The following is a 16,566-nucleotide window of genomic DNA, read 5'->3' as shown; positions in this document are numbered from 1 at the left end:
TTATGGCTGTGAGGTGTTTTTAATTTTGGGGTGGTGAGGTGTTTTTATTCCGTGTTTTAAATTTTGGGGTGGTGAGGTGTTTTTATTACGTGTTTTATGGCTGTGAGGTGTTTTTAATTTTGGGGTGGTGAGGTGTTTTTATTCCGTGTTTTAAATTTTGGGGTGGTGAGGTGTTTTTATTTCGTGTTTTATGGCTGTGAGGTGTGTTTAGTTTCGTGGTGGTGAGGTGTTTTTAATTGAGAGGCTGTGAGGTGTTTTTATTACGTGTTTTATGGCTGTGAGGTGTTTTTAATTTCGTGGTGCTGAGCTGTTTTTATTATGTGTTTTATGGCTGTGAGGTGTTTTTATTATGTGTTTTATGGCTATGAGGTGTTTTTATTATGTGTTTTATGGCTGTGAGGTGTTTTTATTATGTGTTTTATGGCTGTGAGGTGTTTTTATTATGTGTTTTATGGCTATGAGGTGTTTTTAATTTTGGGGTTGTGAGGTGTTTTTATTACGTGTTTTATGGTTGTGAGGTGTTTTTATTATGTGTTTTATGGCTATGAGGTGTTTTTATTATGTGTTTTATGGTTGTGAGGTGTTTTTATTACGTGTTTTATGGCTGTGAGGTGTTTTTATTATGTGTTTTATGGCTATGAGGTGTTTTTAATTTTGGGGTTGTGAGGTGTTTTTATTACGTGTTTTATGGTTGTGAGGTGTTTTAAATTTTGGGGTGGTGAGGTGTTTTTATTACGTGTTTTATGGCTGTGAGGTGTTTCTAATTTCGTAGTGGTGAGGTGTTTTTATTCCGTGTTTTATGGCTGTGAGGTGTTTTGAATTACGTGGTGGTGAGGTGTAATCGTCCCAAACTTCCAGTCTGCACCTACCCCTCCCCTATCTGTGTGCTGAGGGGTTCTTTCTTGAAAAAAAAACATTCAACCTAAATCTTCAACCTAAATTGCCTATAAAAATGTAATATCACAAACACAACAAATACATTTGTGCAAAGTAATTGTTTGTATTATGATTGGTGAAAATCATGACAACACAGCAACTCAGGTACAGTCATTAGTCTCAGCTAAAATAAGCCCGTTCCTCAGTAACGACGCGTGGTGAGGTGAGCGCAGCGAGCCGAGCCAAGCTAGTATATATACATATATATATATATATATATATATATGTGAGATGATGATGTGAGAGAGACATTTAACATGAGACATTTAACACATTTAACATGAGACATTTAACACATTTAACATCCTCATCAAATCAGGTCTTGGTACAGCGGAGAAAATGGAGATCCTGGTTTCACCAAATCAGCAGAGGTCTGAACTTCAACCTCAAGAGATTTATTAAAAGTTTCGTTTGACACTACAAGTTGTTTTACTGCAAAGCATAATGTGTTGTAGCTGAATCTCACAAGTAATATACTATAGTCCACTTAAATTAAATTAATTTATCATAAACAAAACGAGTACAGTATATTGTTTCATGTCCTGACCACCTTTGACTTTTCCCTTGAGCTGTTTCACTATTTCAAAACTGCCGGATATTTTGTTACTGTAAGCGCATTATTTCACATTGTTTGTATTGTTGATTTCTTTTATTTAGTAATTTTGTTCAGCCATGGGCAATCGATTAAAATATTTCATTATCAAGGGGAAACCTTTGCGTGTGAGCTCGTTTTATATACTAGAAGGCCCGTTGGTCCATTGGACCCAATTCTCATTGGTCTTCACAGCCTTGTAGCATACCTGCCCTGCCGTACTGTTTGAGTACTGCTTGTACCTGCACACATTGCCTTTGACCAAGCCCAGATTTCCTAGGGCCAGGAATAAACATTCGTTATTATTCTTGCCAAATGGTTATTATCACTAGCAGAGTGCACACTGTACCCGCCCGACGGGCGATCTTGTTCCAAGCGTGCAACACATTTTTCTGCCATCAGATATTTTTCTGCTGACACAACTACTTTCTTGCTGATTTCCTTTGGTAATATATTGCTCTTGCTAATTTCTGTTTAACTTAGGTGGTGGCCTTGGTTTTTGAGGCATCTCAATTTTCCAGAGAAACCCCCCCCCCCCCCCATTCGCGCCCCTCACTCTCCAATGTGACGTCACTGGCAAACTCGAAAATCGACTGGTGTCGGGTTTTTTCGGCACTTTGTGATTGGCAAATAAAAAAAATTCCCTTCAAAGCCCAGATGTCCTAAGGCCAAATGTTTCATGACCTTGATCAATGACAGCCAATGTGTTTTCATTAAAAAAAAAAATTGTGTTTGGGTTCCCCTTTAAGGGTCTTTTCAGTCTTTTGCATCTTGAGGGTATTTTTGGTCTTCAGGGTCTTTTCAATCTTTGGGGTCTTTTCAGTCTTTGGAGTCTTTTTGGTCTTTTGGTCTTCATGGTCTTTATGGGTCTTAGGAGTATTTTGGGTTTTCAGGTATTTTGCGTCTTTGGGGTCGATTGGGTATTTGGGTCTTTTAGGCCTTTTTGGATCTTTAAGGGTCTTCGGGTCTTTTTGTCTTGTATCTTCAAGGATATTTGGGGTATTTTGGGTCTTTAAGGGTCTTTGGAGTATTTTGGGGGCTTCAGGGTCTTTGGGTCCTCTGGGTCTTTTGGGTTATTCTGGATATTTAAGGGTCTTCGGGGTCTTTTGGGTATTTTGGTTCTCTTGGGGTCTTTGGGGTCGTTAAGGGTCGTTGGAATGTTCTCAGTCTTTAGGGTCCTTTAGGTCTTCGGGGTCTTTTGGGCCTTTGTGGTCCATTGGGTCTTCAGGGTCTTTTCAGTCTTTTTGGTCTTTGGGGTCTTTTGGTTCCTCTAGGTCCTTGGGTTTTTTTGGGGGGATATTTAGGGTCCTCTGGATCTTCTCGGTCTTTTGGGTCCTTGGGAGGTTGGGAGGGCAGGGGGGTGGGGTCTTTTGGATCCTTGGGAGGGTGGCATGGGGGGAGGGGGTGTCTTTTGTGTCCTCAGGGTGTTTTGAGTCTTAATGGTACTTAGGGGTGTTTGGGGTCTTAAGGATTGTGAGGGTCTTCAAAGATCGAAGGGGTCTCAGCATACATTTCAATAGTACGGTACATCATTAATTAATAGACGTACGTAATTAATAGACACAAAGAGCATGAAACACACACACACACAAATCATCCATTTATAGTAGACTTTGGTTTCAGACCATTCTGGAACAATCATGAAGAAGCTTTGGGTGTGCGGAAGGCATTGAATTCAATGGTGGAGAAAGAGAGCATGCATGATTACTTTTTTGGTGAACAAAGATGGCGGACGGTGGTGTCAACTTTCAGGGTCTAACCTCCTATCCAGTTCGTACAGAGATCAGTGGGTTGGAAGGAAGGACATCGCCAAATATTGAAAGGGCTTCACCGCTTAAAAAACAACAACTTTGACCTCACAGCGGATTTCATCACATTGTGGTTAATTTCATGAAACCAGAAGCTGTAATTCACGGCAACGCGCCGCCCAAGCAGCTCCCCGTCCGGCACGCCTCGGCCCCGCCCTTACATTGTGTTCCGGACCCGGTGCGTTTCCTTCTTGTTCGTTCGTAAACTCCGAGCTTAGTTTCTTGTCTGCACGTGAAAGGTGAGCTCGAAGTGTCCGTCTGTCCAAGGGTTATGAATCTGTGATGCTTTTGTTTATCGATGTTTTAATTTATAAAGAGGGAATGCGGATTACATCGTAATTCTGGCAGATAAATTATCTTTTTTATATGATATTAATGGTAGAATGAGAACGATTGTAATATGGCCAGCTACAGTGGTTACCATTGTAACAGTAATATGGCCAGCTACAGTGGTTAACATTGTATTAAGGCTGGTTACAGTGGTTAACATTGTATTAAGGCTGGTTACAGTGGTTAACATTGTATTAAGGTTGGTTACAGGGGTTAACATTTTATTAAGGCTGGTTACAGTGGTTAACATTGTATTAAGGCTGGTTACAGTGGTTAACATTGTATTAAGGATGGTTACAGTGGTTAACATTGTATTAAGGCTGGTTACAGTGGTTAACATTGTATTAAGGCTGGTTACAGTGGTTACAATGGTAATAAGGCTTGATACAGTGGTTACCATTGAAATAAGGCTGGTTGCAGTCGTTACCATTGCAATAAGGCTGGTTGTAGTCGTTACCATTGCAATAAGGCTGGTTGCAGTAGTTATCATTGTAATAAGGCTGGTTGCAGTAGTTATCATTGTAATAAGGCTTGGTACAGTGGTTACCATTGTTATAAGGCTGGTTGCAGTAGTTACTATTGTAATGCTGGTTGCAGTGGTTACCATTGCAATAAGTGGGGTTGCAGTGGTTACCATTGTAATAAGGTTGGTTACAGTGGTTACCATTGTATTAAGGCTGGTTACAGTGGTTACCAATGCTGGCCACTATCAAGGCCAATTGTAGTGGTTAGCATGGTAATATCGTCGGTTGTAGTGGTTATCAATAATATCATGTTAACAAGGACGGTTATAATGGTTACCATGGTAATATCGGTTGTAGTGGTTATCAATAAGAATGTTAACAAGGACAGTTATAGTGGTTAGCATGGTAATATGGTCGGTTGTAGCGGTTATCAATAATATGTTAACAAGGACAGTTATAGTGGTTAGCATGTTAAGGCGAGTTGTCGTGGTTAGCATGGTAACAAGGCTGATCACAGTGAATATGGTGTTTTTGATGGTAATGTTTGAAAAGAGCTGATGCGAGACGGTTCCTGGTTCGAATCCAGTATTGTTCGATCTCTGTTGTTGCTCCTGCTCAAGGAACATCCGTCCAGGTCTTTCGTTCAATTAAAAAAGGAAATATGAACCGGTGTCGGAGGGAGTAGGTGGAACACGAACGTAACAGGGTCGAGTTTGCTTCATGACGTCACTGTGCGAGTCGCCATTTTATTTCCCACTTTACTTCGCTCCAATAAACCAGAATCATCCTGCCGGCCCCATTCGCCCCATTCGCCGCATACTCCGTCTCTGTTGCCATGTTCGTCCCGAAGCCGCCGTGCTCGGTGCGGGCGTTTCCCGCATTCTTGCCGCTTGTGCCCATATTAGGGCATTTACTCTCTGTGACGTCATACCAGACGCGCGCTCGTGCGCGCTGCGACACGTTCATCATGTTGTACGACGATGGCCCCACGTACGCGCGGAGTGGCTTCTTGTCTCTGTCCTAGATGCTCTACTTGAACCGCAACTCGTAGATGTCCATCCTCCGGTACATTCCAGACCGTGTTACCATCGGTTTGTTAACACTGCGCGGGGCACCTCGATAGGTCGTTCAAACTTGTTCATTGACTTCTTTGGGCATATCAACAACTTCCTGAACACGTGACTTTGCAGGCACATGCAATTAGCAGTTTTTGAACGATCGTTTTATTGTAACGAACGTACGAATGTAAAATTGCCATGTGTGATTGTCTTGACACATGCATGTGGCATGGCTTTAAATGCTCTGCCCTGATGTGCTTTCTCTGCACGTCATAATCATCATAATAATAATGTCGGCTTTATATTGGACTCGGCAGAAAACGATCTTGTGCAATGATCTCATCATTTCGTGTGCAGTTCGTGCTCTGCTCTGATGTAGCGCCCCCTGTAGGTTAGAGCAGGAATTTCTAATTTGTTCAGGGTGCTGGTGATAGCTCACCGACTCTTCTTGAAGGGCACCGTGGGATCTTTTACGTCTACCAGATAATGGTGGCAGACGGGACGCCCAGTTTAACCACAAAAAAATAGGTATTTGCTTTCTTTTCAGAAACTACTCGGACAATTCCGATGAAACTTGACCACAACATTCCGTTCGTCACCCGTGATGTACCAACATTTGTTCGTGGCATTTTAAAAATCTGGGTGTAATGCTGTCTACGGTCGGGGGGCGGGGGGGGGGGGGGTAGTATGATTCTCTAAGCTGCCCTGTCTTCTAGCAACCATTGATATTGGTTTAAAATACCTTTAGTCAATGTAGTGTGTAGTATACTGCTTTATTCGACCAGTTGAGCGCCCGGGGGTGTGGCCCCAATTTTTTTTTTTTTTTTTTTTTTAATTATTTTGTAAAAAATTCCACTTTGACATTATGGGGATATAATTGAATTATAGGGATATAATGCAAAAGCATTTTTGGGATATTTATGGGAATGACATTATGGGCCAAGAATGGGAAAACAAAAAATGTCAATTTAATCCATTTTTACCTCTGCCAGGTGGATGGAGGTTGTGTTTTCACCTCTGTCTGTTTGTCCGTTTGTTTGTGAACAAGATATCTGAAAAAGTTGTGGACGGATTCTTACGAAATTTGGCAGAGATGTAGCGTATGTGTCAAGGACAAAATCATTAGATTTTGGTGAAGATCCGGATTCGGATCCGGCTACTAGAATTTTAAAAGTGCTTCTTCACCTTTGGGAGATCGGGCCAAAAACGATACATGGATATCTCAACAAGTTATGGACGGATTTGGACGAAACTTGGTGGACCGGTTGGGTGTCTGACAAGGAAGAATCATTTCGATTTTGGTGAAGATCTGAATTTGGATTCGGATATGTTAATTATTTAATTTTTTTAAGTGATTGTTCACCATTGAGTGATCGGGCTAAAACCAAAATATAGCAGGATATCTCAAAAAGTTGTGGACTAATTTGGACGAAACTTGGTAGACAGGTTGTGTGTAAGACAAGGAAGAATCGATTCCATTTTGGTGAAGATCCGGATACGGATCCGGCTAGTATAATTTTAAAAGTCATTCTTCACCATTGGGAGATGGGGCCAAAAATGATATTTAGCAGGATATCTCAAAAAGTTGAAGACTAACAAAGTTGAAGACAAAAGACTAAATTTTAAAAAAAAGTTGTGGATTTTGATTAAATGTGATTCTGTATTGTGATATTCTGGTCGACTCTGGGATACAAAACATAAACTGTTCACCTGGTGGAGGTATGCTCTCTACTGAGTGGCATTCTAGTAAATTCAGAACGCAACACAACAAAATGTGAAAAAGTCAAGGGATGTGAATACTTTGAAGGCACTGCACATACATACACTCCATTATATATACAGACTTGGTATTTAATATGGAATTTTTTTTTTTCTTGACTTGGGTTTACTTTCTTAACTCAGTATATCAATCTGGTGAGTTTCTTTTGCACTTTGGTGATTTATTTGTTGAAAGAACCATGTCACTGATTGTCTGTCGCAGCAAGAAGTCAACAACAGGATTATATCACAGGTGGCGTGGCAAAATGTACGGACAGGTGCATTTGATGATTGGCTTCACAGTCGGGTATACAAGGGTTGTTGCGTTCTGTATTAGTGGAAAACAACTGCTGCACGTCTCCAAAAGTTATTGCCGCTTCCTCTGGAGATGGGCCGTTAACTCGACAATGCTGTTTGTCATGGAGTGGTGGCTTTACGAAATTACGGCATGAAACAGCGTGCTATTGCTCGGCAGTATGGCATCACTCAAGGTCAGGTATCAAAGATCCTGAAACGAAATGCTCAGAGGGGTGTCCCTACTCCAATACCGAGGCCAGGACGTACCCGCAGAACCACAAGGAGGGATGATCACCAGCTGCACCGGTTAGTCCGCAATGGCCGTACCAAGTCAGGTAATCGGCTTAGGGCTGAGTGGCAGCAACTGACAAATGTGCCTGTATCCAGAAGGCTAGTCAACCAACGACTGGTTCAAGCAGGCTATCGTGCCAGGCGTCCCCTGAGAAAGCCACGCCTGACCAGACAACACCGCCAGCGCCGATTGCAGTGGGCCAGAGAGCACCGTCAATGGCAGCCAGGACACTGGAATCACGTGATCTTCAGTGACGAGTCTAGATTTCTGGTCTATCGTCAAGATGGCCGCATCCGAGTGCGCAGACAAGTGCATGAAGCCTACAACAAAGATTGTATAGTGCCAAGAGTCCAATCTGGAGGTGGTGGGGTGACCGTTTGGGCTGCTTTTCATGCCGGGGGCAAAACTGACCTGGTTGTTCTGAATAGAAACCTGAACCAGTTCAAGTACAGGGCCATTCTGGAAGAAACATTGCTTCCATTTGCTCGTGCAGCCTTTCAAGGAAACTTTGTCTTCCAAGATGACAATGCACGGCCTCATCGTGCTCGCATGATCCAACACTTTCTTGCTGACCGTGGTGTAGAGCATATGGAGTGGCCTGCCATGTCCCCGGATATGAATCTGATAGAGAACTTGCGGGCAGAATTAACGCGCCAAATCGACCACTTGGACCAGCAGCCGACCTCTGTGCGTGAATTGCAGCAGGCTATTGTCACTGCATGGCAAGCGATTCCTGTCCAAACCTTGGCAAATCTCGTGAACAGCATGCCTCAACGTGTACGTGCTGTCCTGAATGCTCATGGGGGTTACATGAAGTACTGAACTGAATTTTAATGTCCGTAATCCCAGTCGTAATTTAACTTTTGTTTTTGTTAAAAAAAATTTGGGCTAATGTGCAAAATAAAGAGATACTTCTGGAAAACGTACAGAAGTTTAACACAGTACTGTCCATGAATTGAGTTCGATATCGGTTTACATCACTTTCAAGGATCAATTTATTTGTTTCGAAATGTCAAATGTGGTTTTTGTTTCTTTTAAAGGTCACATTAACAAAATCTAGAATAATTTCAACATAATTCCAATGAACTTCTGGTTCTAAAACATCTTGAACAGTAAGTTCACCCCCACCAAAAAAATATTCCATATTAAATGCCAAGTCTGTGTGTGTGTGTGTGTGTGTGTGTGTGTGTGTGTGTGTGTGTGTGTGTGTGTGTGTGTGTGTGTGTGTGTGTGTGTGTGTGTGTGTGTGTGTGTGTGTGTGTGTGTATATATATATATATATATATATATATATATATATATATATATTCACAACTGACACTAAAATGATAGCAAAAGTTAAGTGGAGCACAAAGGTGAATGCTTAAACAATTAAAATAAAAACTAGATGGTATTCATAGAAAACTTACCCTGCGCAGTCAACTTGGTGCGAGCCAACTCTCCTGGTTTTGAAGGGTTTTTCTCTTTGATCCAATATGGCTGCTAGACCACGTGAGCAATGACATCATAAATTTATATTCTCTAATATAATTGTGTAGATCATGCTCAATAAATTTCAAACTGACCAGACGAGGCGTTTTGCCTGTCGAATTATGACGTCATAATTAAGGCACCAATGACGTCATCGTTAACAACACTTATTCCCCATGCAGAGGTCTTTACAATGAGCCACGTTTCAATCTTTTCCATGGAGTGGTTTCGGAGATATTGAGGTAGATTTTTTTCGGTTTTTCCAAGATGGCGCCTGTACCACATGGCCTATTATGTCATAGTTATCATTGAAATATTCTACAGGAGGAGGGACTCCTATGATGAAAATTGAGTGTCCATCAGACCAACAGTTACAGAGAAATAAAATTCATACTGATCGGATGAAGCGTTATACTCGTCGAATTTTGACATCATTAACATATCTTATTCCCCATGTGGAGTACTTCACAATGAGCCATGTTTCAATTTTTTCTATGGAACTGTTTCGGAGATATCGAGGTGCAACTTTTTTCGATTTTTTTTTTCCCCAAGATTCCGTCTATACCTTGTGACCTATGACGTCGTCATTATCATTAAATAAATCTACAGGCAGAGGAGATCCAATGGTAATGGCTTTCAAAACGATTTCCACCTCAGTGCCATAGTATTTGCTTTATAATTAAATACGTATATATATATATATATATATATATATATATATATACTTGGTGCACTACTTCGTACATCATCGTGTCAATTGGACCAATGATTGCCAAGAAAAATGAATTTTAAAAATGTAGACACGCATGCGTACGCTACACGTACGGACGTACGCTACATTTGGACACCACCAAATGCCTAACCCTGATTTTCGCTTCGCGAGAGCAGGGTAACAAACATGAAGTAGGTGCAATAGATCCCAAATTATTTTGTGAACCTTCAACAGCATGGTTCTCAAATAATGTACAAATCAAGGGAGGCACAAAGCTCCCGTCCCTTTATATGGGATCGTTTCTCTGTATGCAACTTTAAATGGGGACTGAAAATGCATTTCTTGGCTTCTTCGAGACGAAATTGGCTGCAAATTTCAGAAGTAAATACTTTGTACGTTGAGGTAATGTGTTCCAAATTTCAGCAACGTTCGTTTACGTATTCTTGAGTTTTATTAAGAAAACCCTCGAATACTTTGGTGTCTGTCCATCCGTTCATCTGCCCAAAATGTGTTGGCGCTCATATCTCAAAGGCTATACATTGAAACTAGCTGAAACTTGGAACATACGTCTCCTTAATGGCTTTCAAAATAAATTCCACCTCAGTGCCATAGTATTTGCTTTAAAATTAAATACGTATATATATACTTGGTGCACATATATACACTACATGGCCAAAAGTATGTGGACACTCGAACATCACACCCCGTGTGTGCTTGTTGAACATCTCATTCCAAAATCATGGGCATTAATATGGAGTTGGTCCCCCCCCCCCTTTGCTGCTATAACAGCCTCCACTTCTGGGAAGGCTTTCCACTAGATGCTGGAACATTGCTGCGGGGATTACATTCAGCCACCAGAGCATTAGTGAGGTTGGGCCCTGATGTTGGGCGATGAGGCCTGGCTCGCAGTCAGCATTCCAATTCATCCCAAAGGCATTCGATGGGGTTGAAATCCAAAACAAATTGCTCTTTGCTGATGACTCCGCTCTCTGCCGCTCCATTCCTCATCTCTCAGATCGGCAGTCTGCAGCCTCACTCTCTGCAGACCTGGACAAAATCACAGACTGCTCAAACAAGTGGAACATGTCTTTCAATCCTGACAAATCTCACACTCTTACTATGTCTCTCCGAAAAGACCAACTGGACAACCCTCCCATATACTTTCTGAACAATCCTCTCCAAGAAGTTCTGTCACTCAAGCTTTTGGGTCTCACTATCTGCCATGATCTTTCCTGGGAAAACCACACTTCCAATCTGGCCTCCAAAGCCAGTCGCCGACTGGGCATCCTCCATCGTGCGAAGTCCTTCGTTGGCACACCTGAGCTCCTCACCCATACAAGGCTTTCATCCGCAGCTCAATGGAATACTGTTCTCCCCTCTGGGTCGGTGCTCCTGCCTCACACCTAGCTCGGCTTCACGCTATTTAAACCAAACCTTTCAGAATCATTGGAATCTCACGTGATGAAGCTAACTCTGAGGGCCTTTCACTTACTCACTGCAGGCAGGTTGGTGGTCTTTCTGTCTTCTACCGACTCCTCTCCGGCCTTGCTCCCCCAGCTCTCTCTGGGCTTTGTCCCCCAAATATTCCTACAGGTCGCACAAGATCTGCCTGCATCCCTCTTATGGTTAAACTGCCAAAATCAAGAATCTCTGCTCACCTTCACCCTTTCATTCTCCTTTTCTCCCACCTCTGGAACAAACTCCCTCACTCTCTTCAATCCCACTCCTCCCTCCAGGTCTTTAACACAGCTGTTCACCACCATCTCTTATCTTCCCCCATCCAAAACCTTTTTCTTATCTACCCCTGCTAATTTCACCCCAGATCCACTTTCTTGAAATACCAACTTCTTTTCTGGAAGTCCTTGCAGTGTCCTTGTGTTTTATACTTCTCCCACTCGGGGGGCCCCCCCCTCCTTCCCACGCCTCCTTCCCCCCAAGCCTTCTCCCTCTCACAGATCTCCCGATGTCCCTGCTCCCAAATGTTGTTTGTGTGCTTCCCCTTTTCTCCCCATCTTGTCTACCACTACCTTTATTATATGTTTTGTGTGTCTGTTTGATTACTTTGTATGATAAAATGTTACGTATTTCACGAGCCTCGATGTTGTATCCAAAAAAAAAAAAAAAAAATTGAAAATTTCCAATTTGGGAGAATGGCACCATTATCCAAGATTGATTGATAAATACATGTAAACACTTGGTTGTCTCCACAGTTTCAAAACCTTATTAGAAATACCATCTCTGCCAGTGGCCTTGCTTACCTTAGTCTTAGCAAATACATTACGAACCTCGTACACAGTCACTACAAGACCCTCATCCGAGTCGTGAATCTTTTCCTTTCACATTTCCACAATCAAATCATTCTCAAGTTTGAAACCATGAACTTCAAATCTGCATTCAGATTATCAACAAAGTCTTCCATCCAGTCTGCTAACTTCTTTGATTTGTCCTTGTATCCAATCATTGTCTGCATTTTCTGCAAAGCAGTATGGGAATTATTTCCTTTTAATACCCCTTTCTCACTCTAGTTTATAATCTGCCTGCGACTATATAACTTTCCCATCAATTTCTTTCTGAATAGTTTTCACTTTCAATCTACCTCCATCTGAAAAGGCTTCCTTCGTTTGGTTAAGTAAGTCCTTAAGCCCCATGGTAATCCACGGTTTGTTATTCGGATAATGTTATTGTGGTCGGAGTTTCTCAGCTGAGGACGAGCCTTCGATTAAATACTCGTGAGGAATGTTAGAGTTGCACAAATCTAGCGTTGCATCATTCCTTGTATGTTGCTGTACAAGTTGATCGTATGTTGCCAATATGGTGTCCAATCTGCACTGATTAAAATCTACCAATTAATTTTTGGCTGAATCAGGTGATAAAACCTCAATATCATGCACAGTGGAAATTATGTGATCGCTTGCTGTTGTTACATCGGCTTGTGGTGGAATGTAGACGACCAGTAACAACAATCGGATTTACTTCCCTCGGTAAATAACAAGAATGACCACACTGTGGTCACAACCTGCGACAAAATCCGGTGCAGGGTCAATTGGGAAACGCGTATTTAAAGCACTCTTGGATTAAAAAAAAAAAAAAACTTGACACCTCTCATCCATGCTACCGTCCCCACGGTTATATCAGAACGATCTGATTCGTCACACGGTCACGGATTGCTTAACCCTAATATACGGCCATTCAAAAATTGCGTAACACCATTTTTAAACTAACATTGTGGCTGTGACAGTATAGTTAGCAATAGTTTTTATTTTATCGTAATTTTCTTCATGTAATGTATCACTTGATTACCATAATTTCATCTCGGTGCTATGGTGAGGAATCGAGTGACAAATGTGGTGTGGTCTTGCAGCTGTCCGAGCAATGGGTGCACATTTCAAAATTCAACCCCCCCCCAAACAACAGCAACGTGAAGCTATTGTAGGCCTGCGACATGTTGCAGGTAAAAAGGTGGCAGTCCACCGACACGCAATTCATAATCTAGCGTGCACACCTTGTCCTTCACTGACAAGATATTACACCATCAAGAGTTGATGTATTGATGTACATACAACATACACCTTCACCACCTCTACAGAATTTTCCAGAAACCTCTGTTCTATCTCCTCTCAATGGGATGGTTCTCCAGATGCATTGCATGATCCGGTATTCCAGAATGAAGCTAGGTCGCCATGAAACATAGAAGGCATGCTTCTCTGTTCTTGTGTAGAAACTTGACATTTTCATGTAGTTTGTATATTTTGTTTTGTAGTGAACGGACATTTTGCATAATGATGGTCGGAAATGGAGGCTTGAATCCCGCTTTGTTCGGCAATGGAGCCTGACGAAGATTACCTTTCTTGCCGCTTTTCCTCACAAAAGGCACAGGGCTAAGAATGCAATTTATTGATAAGTAGAGAAGTATGGTGGCCCATAGGTCACTTGCTCACATTTTCAGATCAATGTTGCAGCAGGCGTCATGTCATGCTTGAAAGAGGAATGTTTATCTGGCTATAACATTTGCATTCACTTGGAATCATCAGATCAAATTCGGTAATTTGCAATAAGAGACCTTAGGGTCATTATAAGGGCCACCTAAACCTTTCATGTGGATTACGTAGATTCGTTGTAGATGACAACACACACGTGATGGGCTAAACAGGCTTTGTATTTGCTGTTTCTTAGTAATAATAAAAATCACTTGTTCACTTTCACTCTGGCATCATAGTGGTGGCATTGATGATTTAATGCACAGGTTTGACTTTTCAATTTTGTCCTCCTTTCTTTGTTTTGGTCTCCTCTCATCCAGGAAACATACAACAATGGCAAGCCGCAAGGCAAAGACCAAGTTGACGAAGAAGCGCCCTCAGCGTGCTACTTCCAATGTGTTTGCGATGTTTGATCAGTCCCAGATACAGGAATTCAAGGAAGCTTTCAACATGATCGACCAGAACCGCGATGGCTTTATTGACAAGGAGGATCTCCATGACATGCTTGCCTCCATGGGTAAGGAAGATTATGAAGTTTATGTGGAGAAAGAGGACTTGTACTTTCTTATTTTACATACAAAGTCAGGGCTAATGGAAGAGCTGGAGCACAGAATAGAACACAGCAGAAAGTGGGGAAAAATATCATCAGCAGGAGAGAGGGACACAACAGAGGGACACCTCGAGGAAGAAAGAGGATACAGGGAGGGAGATGAGGGGGGACACAGTGGATTAAAAAGCTGGATACAAGCTCAAACACAGCAAGAAGGGGCTGAAAGACCTGGAAGAGAAAAAATGGGGATGAAACAAAAAAATGGAAACCAGTGAAGGGAATGTGGAGAAAACACAATAACTTCGACAGGAAGGAGAGAGTGGTTAATGGCTGCGGAAAAGATCATGGGGATGCGTGGCGAATGACTTGAGATGGTGTGAACAGCCATCTATCTTTAAGCCCTTTCGGGATGGTTGAGATTAAACAGACCAAGGAGGGAGTTGGTTCCATAGGTGAGAGAAATAAACAAGAGTGGAGGTGAGCAATGAGCCTGTAATTTGGGAGTTTCACCAGAGATTATTTACTGGTGGAACATGTGTGTCCTGGAGAAACCGTGGGGTTGGGGGGAGGGGGGGGGGGGGTAGAGAACATGTAAAGTGCTGAGGAATATAGGAATAGGACTGGGCCCAAGGAGCTACCTTGGGGACTCAAGCCTCGACAGGGAGAGGAGGGGAGACAATCCCATCAAGAACCATATGCTTCCTATGAGGATGGAGGAAGTCAGCAAGTCATGAGAGGAGGTGTTTCTTTGGCTCTCTTGAGAGTAGACACGCACTTGTTGCAGTTTTTTTGGAATGACTTGAGATTGACTTTGGTCGGATTTGCCTTCCATGAAGAGAAGGCAAGCTGTTTGAAGGCAACTTGCCTCACCACAGGATTAGGTTAAGCCATTTTCTGTCATCTGACATGTAATCTGACAACACCTTCATCGATTGTACAATTTGTTTTGGTTCTTTGTAGTACTAAGCCTTCCCGAAGGTTGTATGGATTTGTTCAGATTCATGGCTGATGTGTGCAGTTTGTTGTAAGGTGTGACCCATTCGTTATTAATGAGAATCAACCTGAAGGATTTCTACGTGATTGGTATTGACAGGTAAGAACCCAACGGATCAGTACCTGGAAGCGATGATGAACGAGGCTCCAGGTCCAATCAACTTCACGATGTTCCTGACTATGTTTGGAGAGAAGCTAAATGGCACCGACCCTGAGGATGTGATTCGAAATGCCTTTGCCTGCTTCGACGAGGAAGGAACTGGTTGGAACCTTAACCTTTTGATTGTCTCTAACCCTCCTCCTTTTTCCAACCACAATGGCCTGTTTTTTTTCCTCTAATTCCATTGAAATGGCTTCTGGTTTTCTGTTTGACCTGCTGTGTTGGTCCCACAGGCTATATCAGCGAGGACTACCTCCGCGAGCTTCTCACCACCATGGGCGACAGGTTTTCCGAGGAAGAGGTGGATGAGCTGTTTCGCGAAGCGCCCATCGACAAGAAGAGCAATTTCAACTACGTAGAGTTTACTCGCATCCTCAAGCACGGTGCCAAGGACGATCAGTAATGCCGCTTCTTGCTCCGTCCCACCACCAGTATCGCTGTCACTCTTTCCTGGGCTTGCTCTGCAATCGGGACAAACTCCCATTCCACTATTATCTTGTGGTTATGTAAATGACCAAATATTGACCATTTATTCCAATGTTCACACAACTTTCAAATTATTCCATGTTTTTTTGTTTTTTTTATAATACCTTTTCCATTCCACGATCTTGTCCAAATTGCACCTTGTTTTTTTTTCATTTTGTGTTTGAATGAGTATAGTCATAATTGTCTTTAATTTCCTATTACATTTAATAGAAAGCAGCATCTATCTATATATTAACATTCACATGTGTGGCAGGGATAGAAATTCTGCCATTTTTGAGTATGTAATATGTAGATTATCCAAAGGACAGAAACTGCAAATACATTGCATCTCCCAAAAGTCTTAACTGTATCACGGATGCCAACCACGTTTTTGCTTCCGACCACTCTTGCCTATACTGTACTGTAGTGTATGTCGGAGGAAACAAATAAAGTTTTGCTACAGCCTTCATCACTGTTTCCTGAATATTTGGAAGGGGATGGTTTGGGCGATGTCAGACAGGATGGTGCAGAGGTAACGCACTTACCTTTGAGCTGTCTGGGTTTGAATATGGTATTGACGGTAAAAGGTGTCGTTATGAGAACGTTAACATGAGTGTTGTTGGCTTAATGGTTAAGGTGGTGGCATGAGGTTTTAGGATCTTTTTTTAGGGCTGGCTTCGAGACGGGTATTAAGCCATTCGAGA

The 16,566-nt window shown here is 42.2% G+C and overlaps 1 protein-coding gene across 1 annotated transcript; it reads left to right on the top strand.

Moving 5' to 3' along the window:
* Positions 1–3,199: 3,199 nt before the first annotated feature.
* Positions 3,200–16,331, top strand: LOC137421897 (myosin regulatory light chain 2, smooth muscle minor isoform). The gene is made up of 4 exons (XM_068108412.2): positions 3,200–3,575; positions 14,015–14,211; positions 15,338–15,499; positions 15,631–16,331. Exons 2-4 carry the CDS (start codon positions 14,028–14,030, stop codon positions 15,798–15,800), a joined length of 516 nt encoding a protein of 171 aa, XP_067964513.1. The 5' UTR covers positions 3,200–3,575; positions 14,015–14,027; the 3' UTR covers positions 15,801–16,331.
* Positions 16,332–16,566: the final 235 nt, after the last annotated feature.

The sequence above is a fragment of the Myxine glutinosa genome, chromosome 2 (genome assembly GCF_964187855.1).
Source record: "Myxine glutinosa chromosome 2, kmMyxGlut1.1, whole genome shotgun sequence".
In the NCBI taxonomy this organism is placed as follows: domain Eukaryota; kingdom Metazoa; phylum Chordata; class Myxini; order Myxiniformes; family Myxinidae; genus Myxine; species Myxine glutinosa.
Note: the sequence above shows the minus strand (reverse complement) of the source record. Positions and strands in the feature narration are given on the sequence as shown.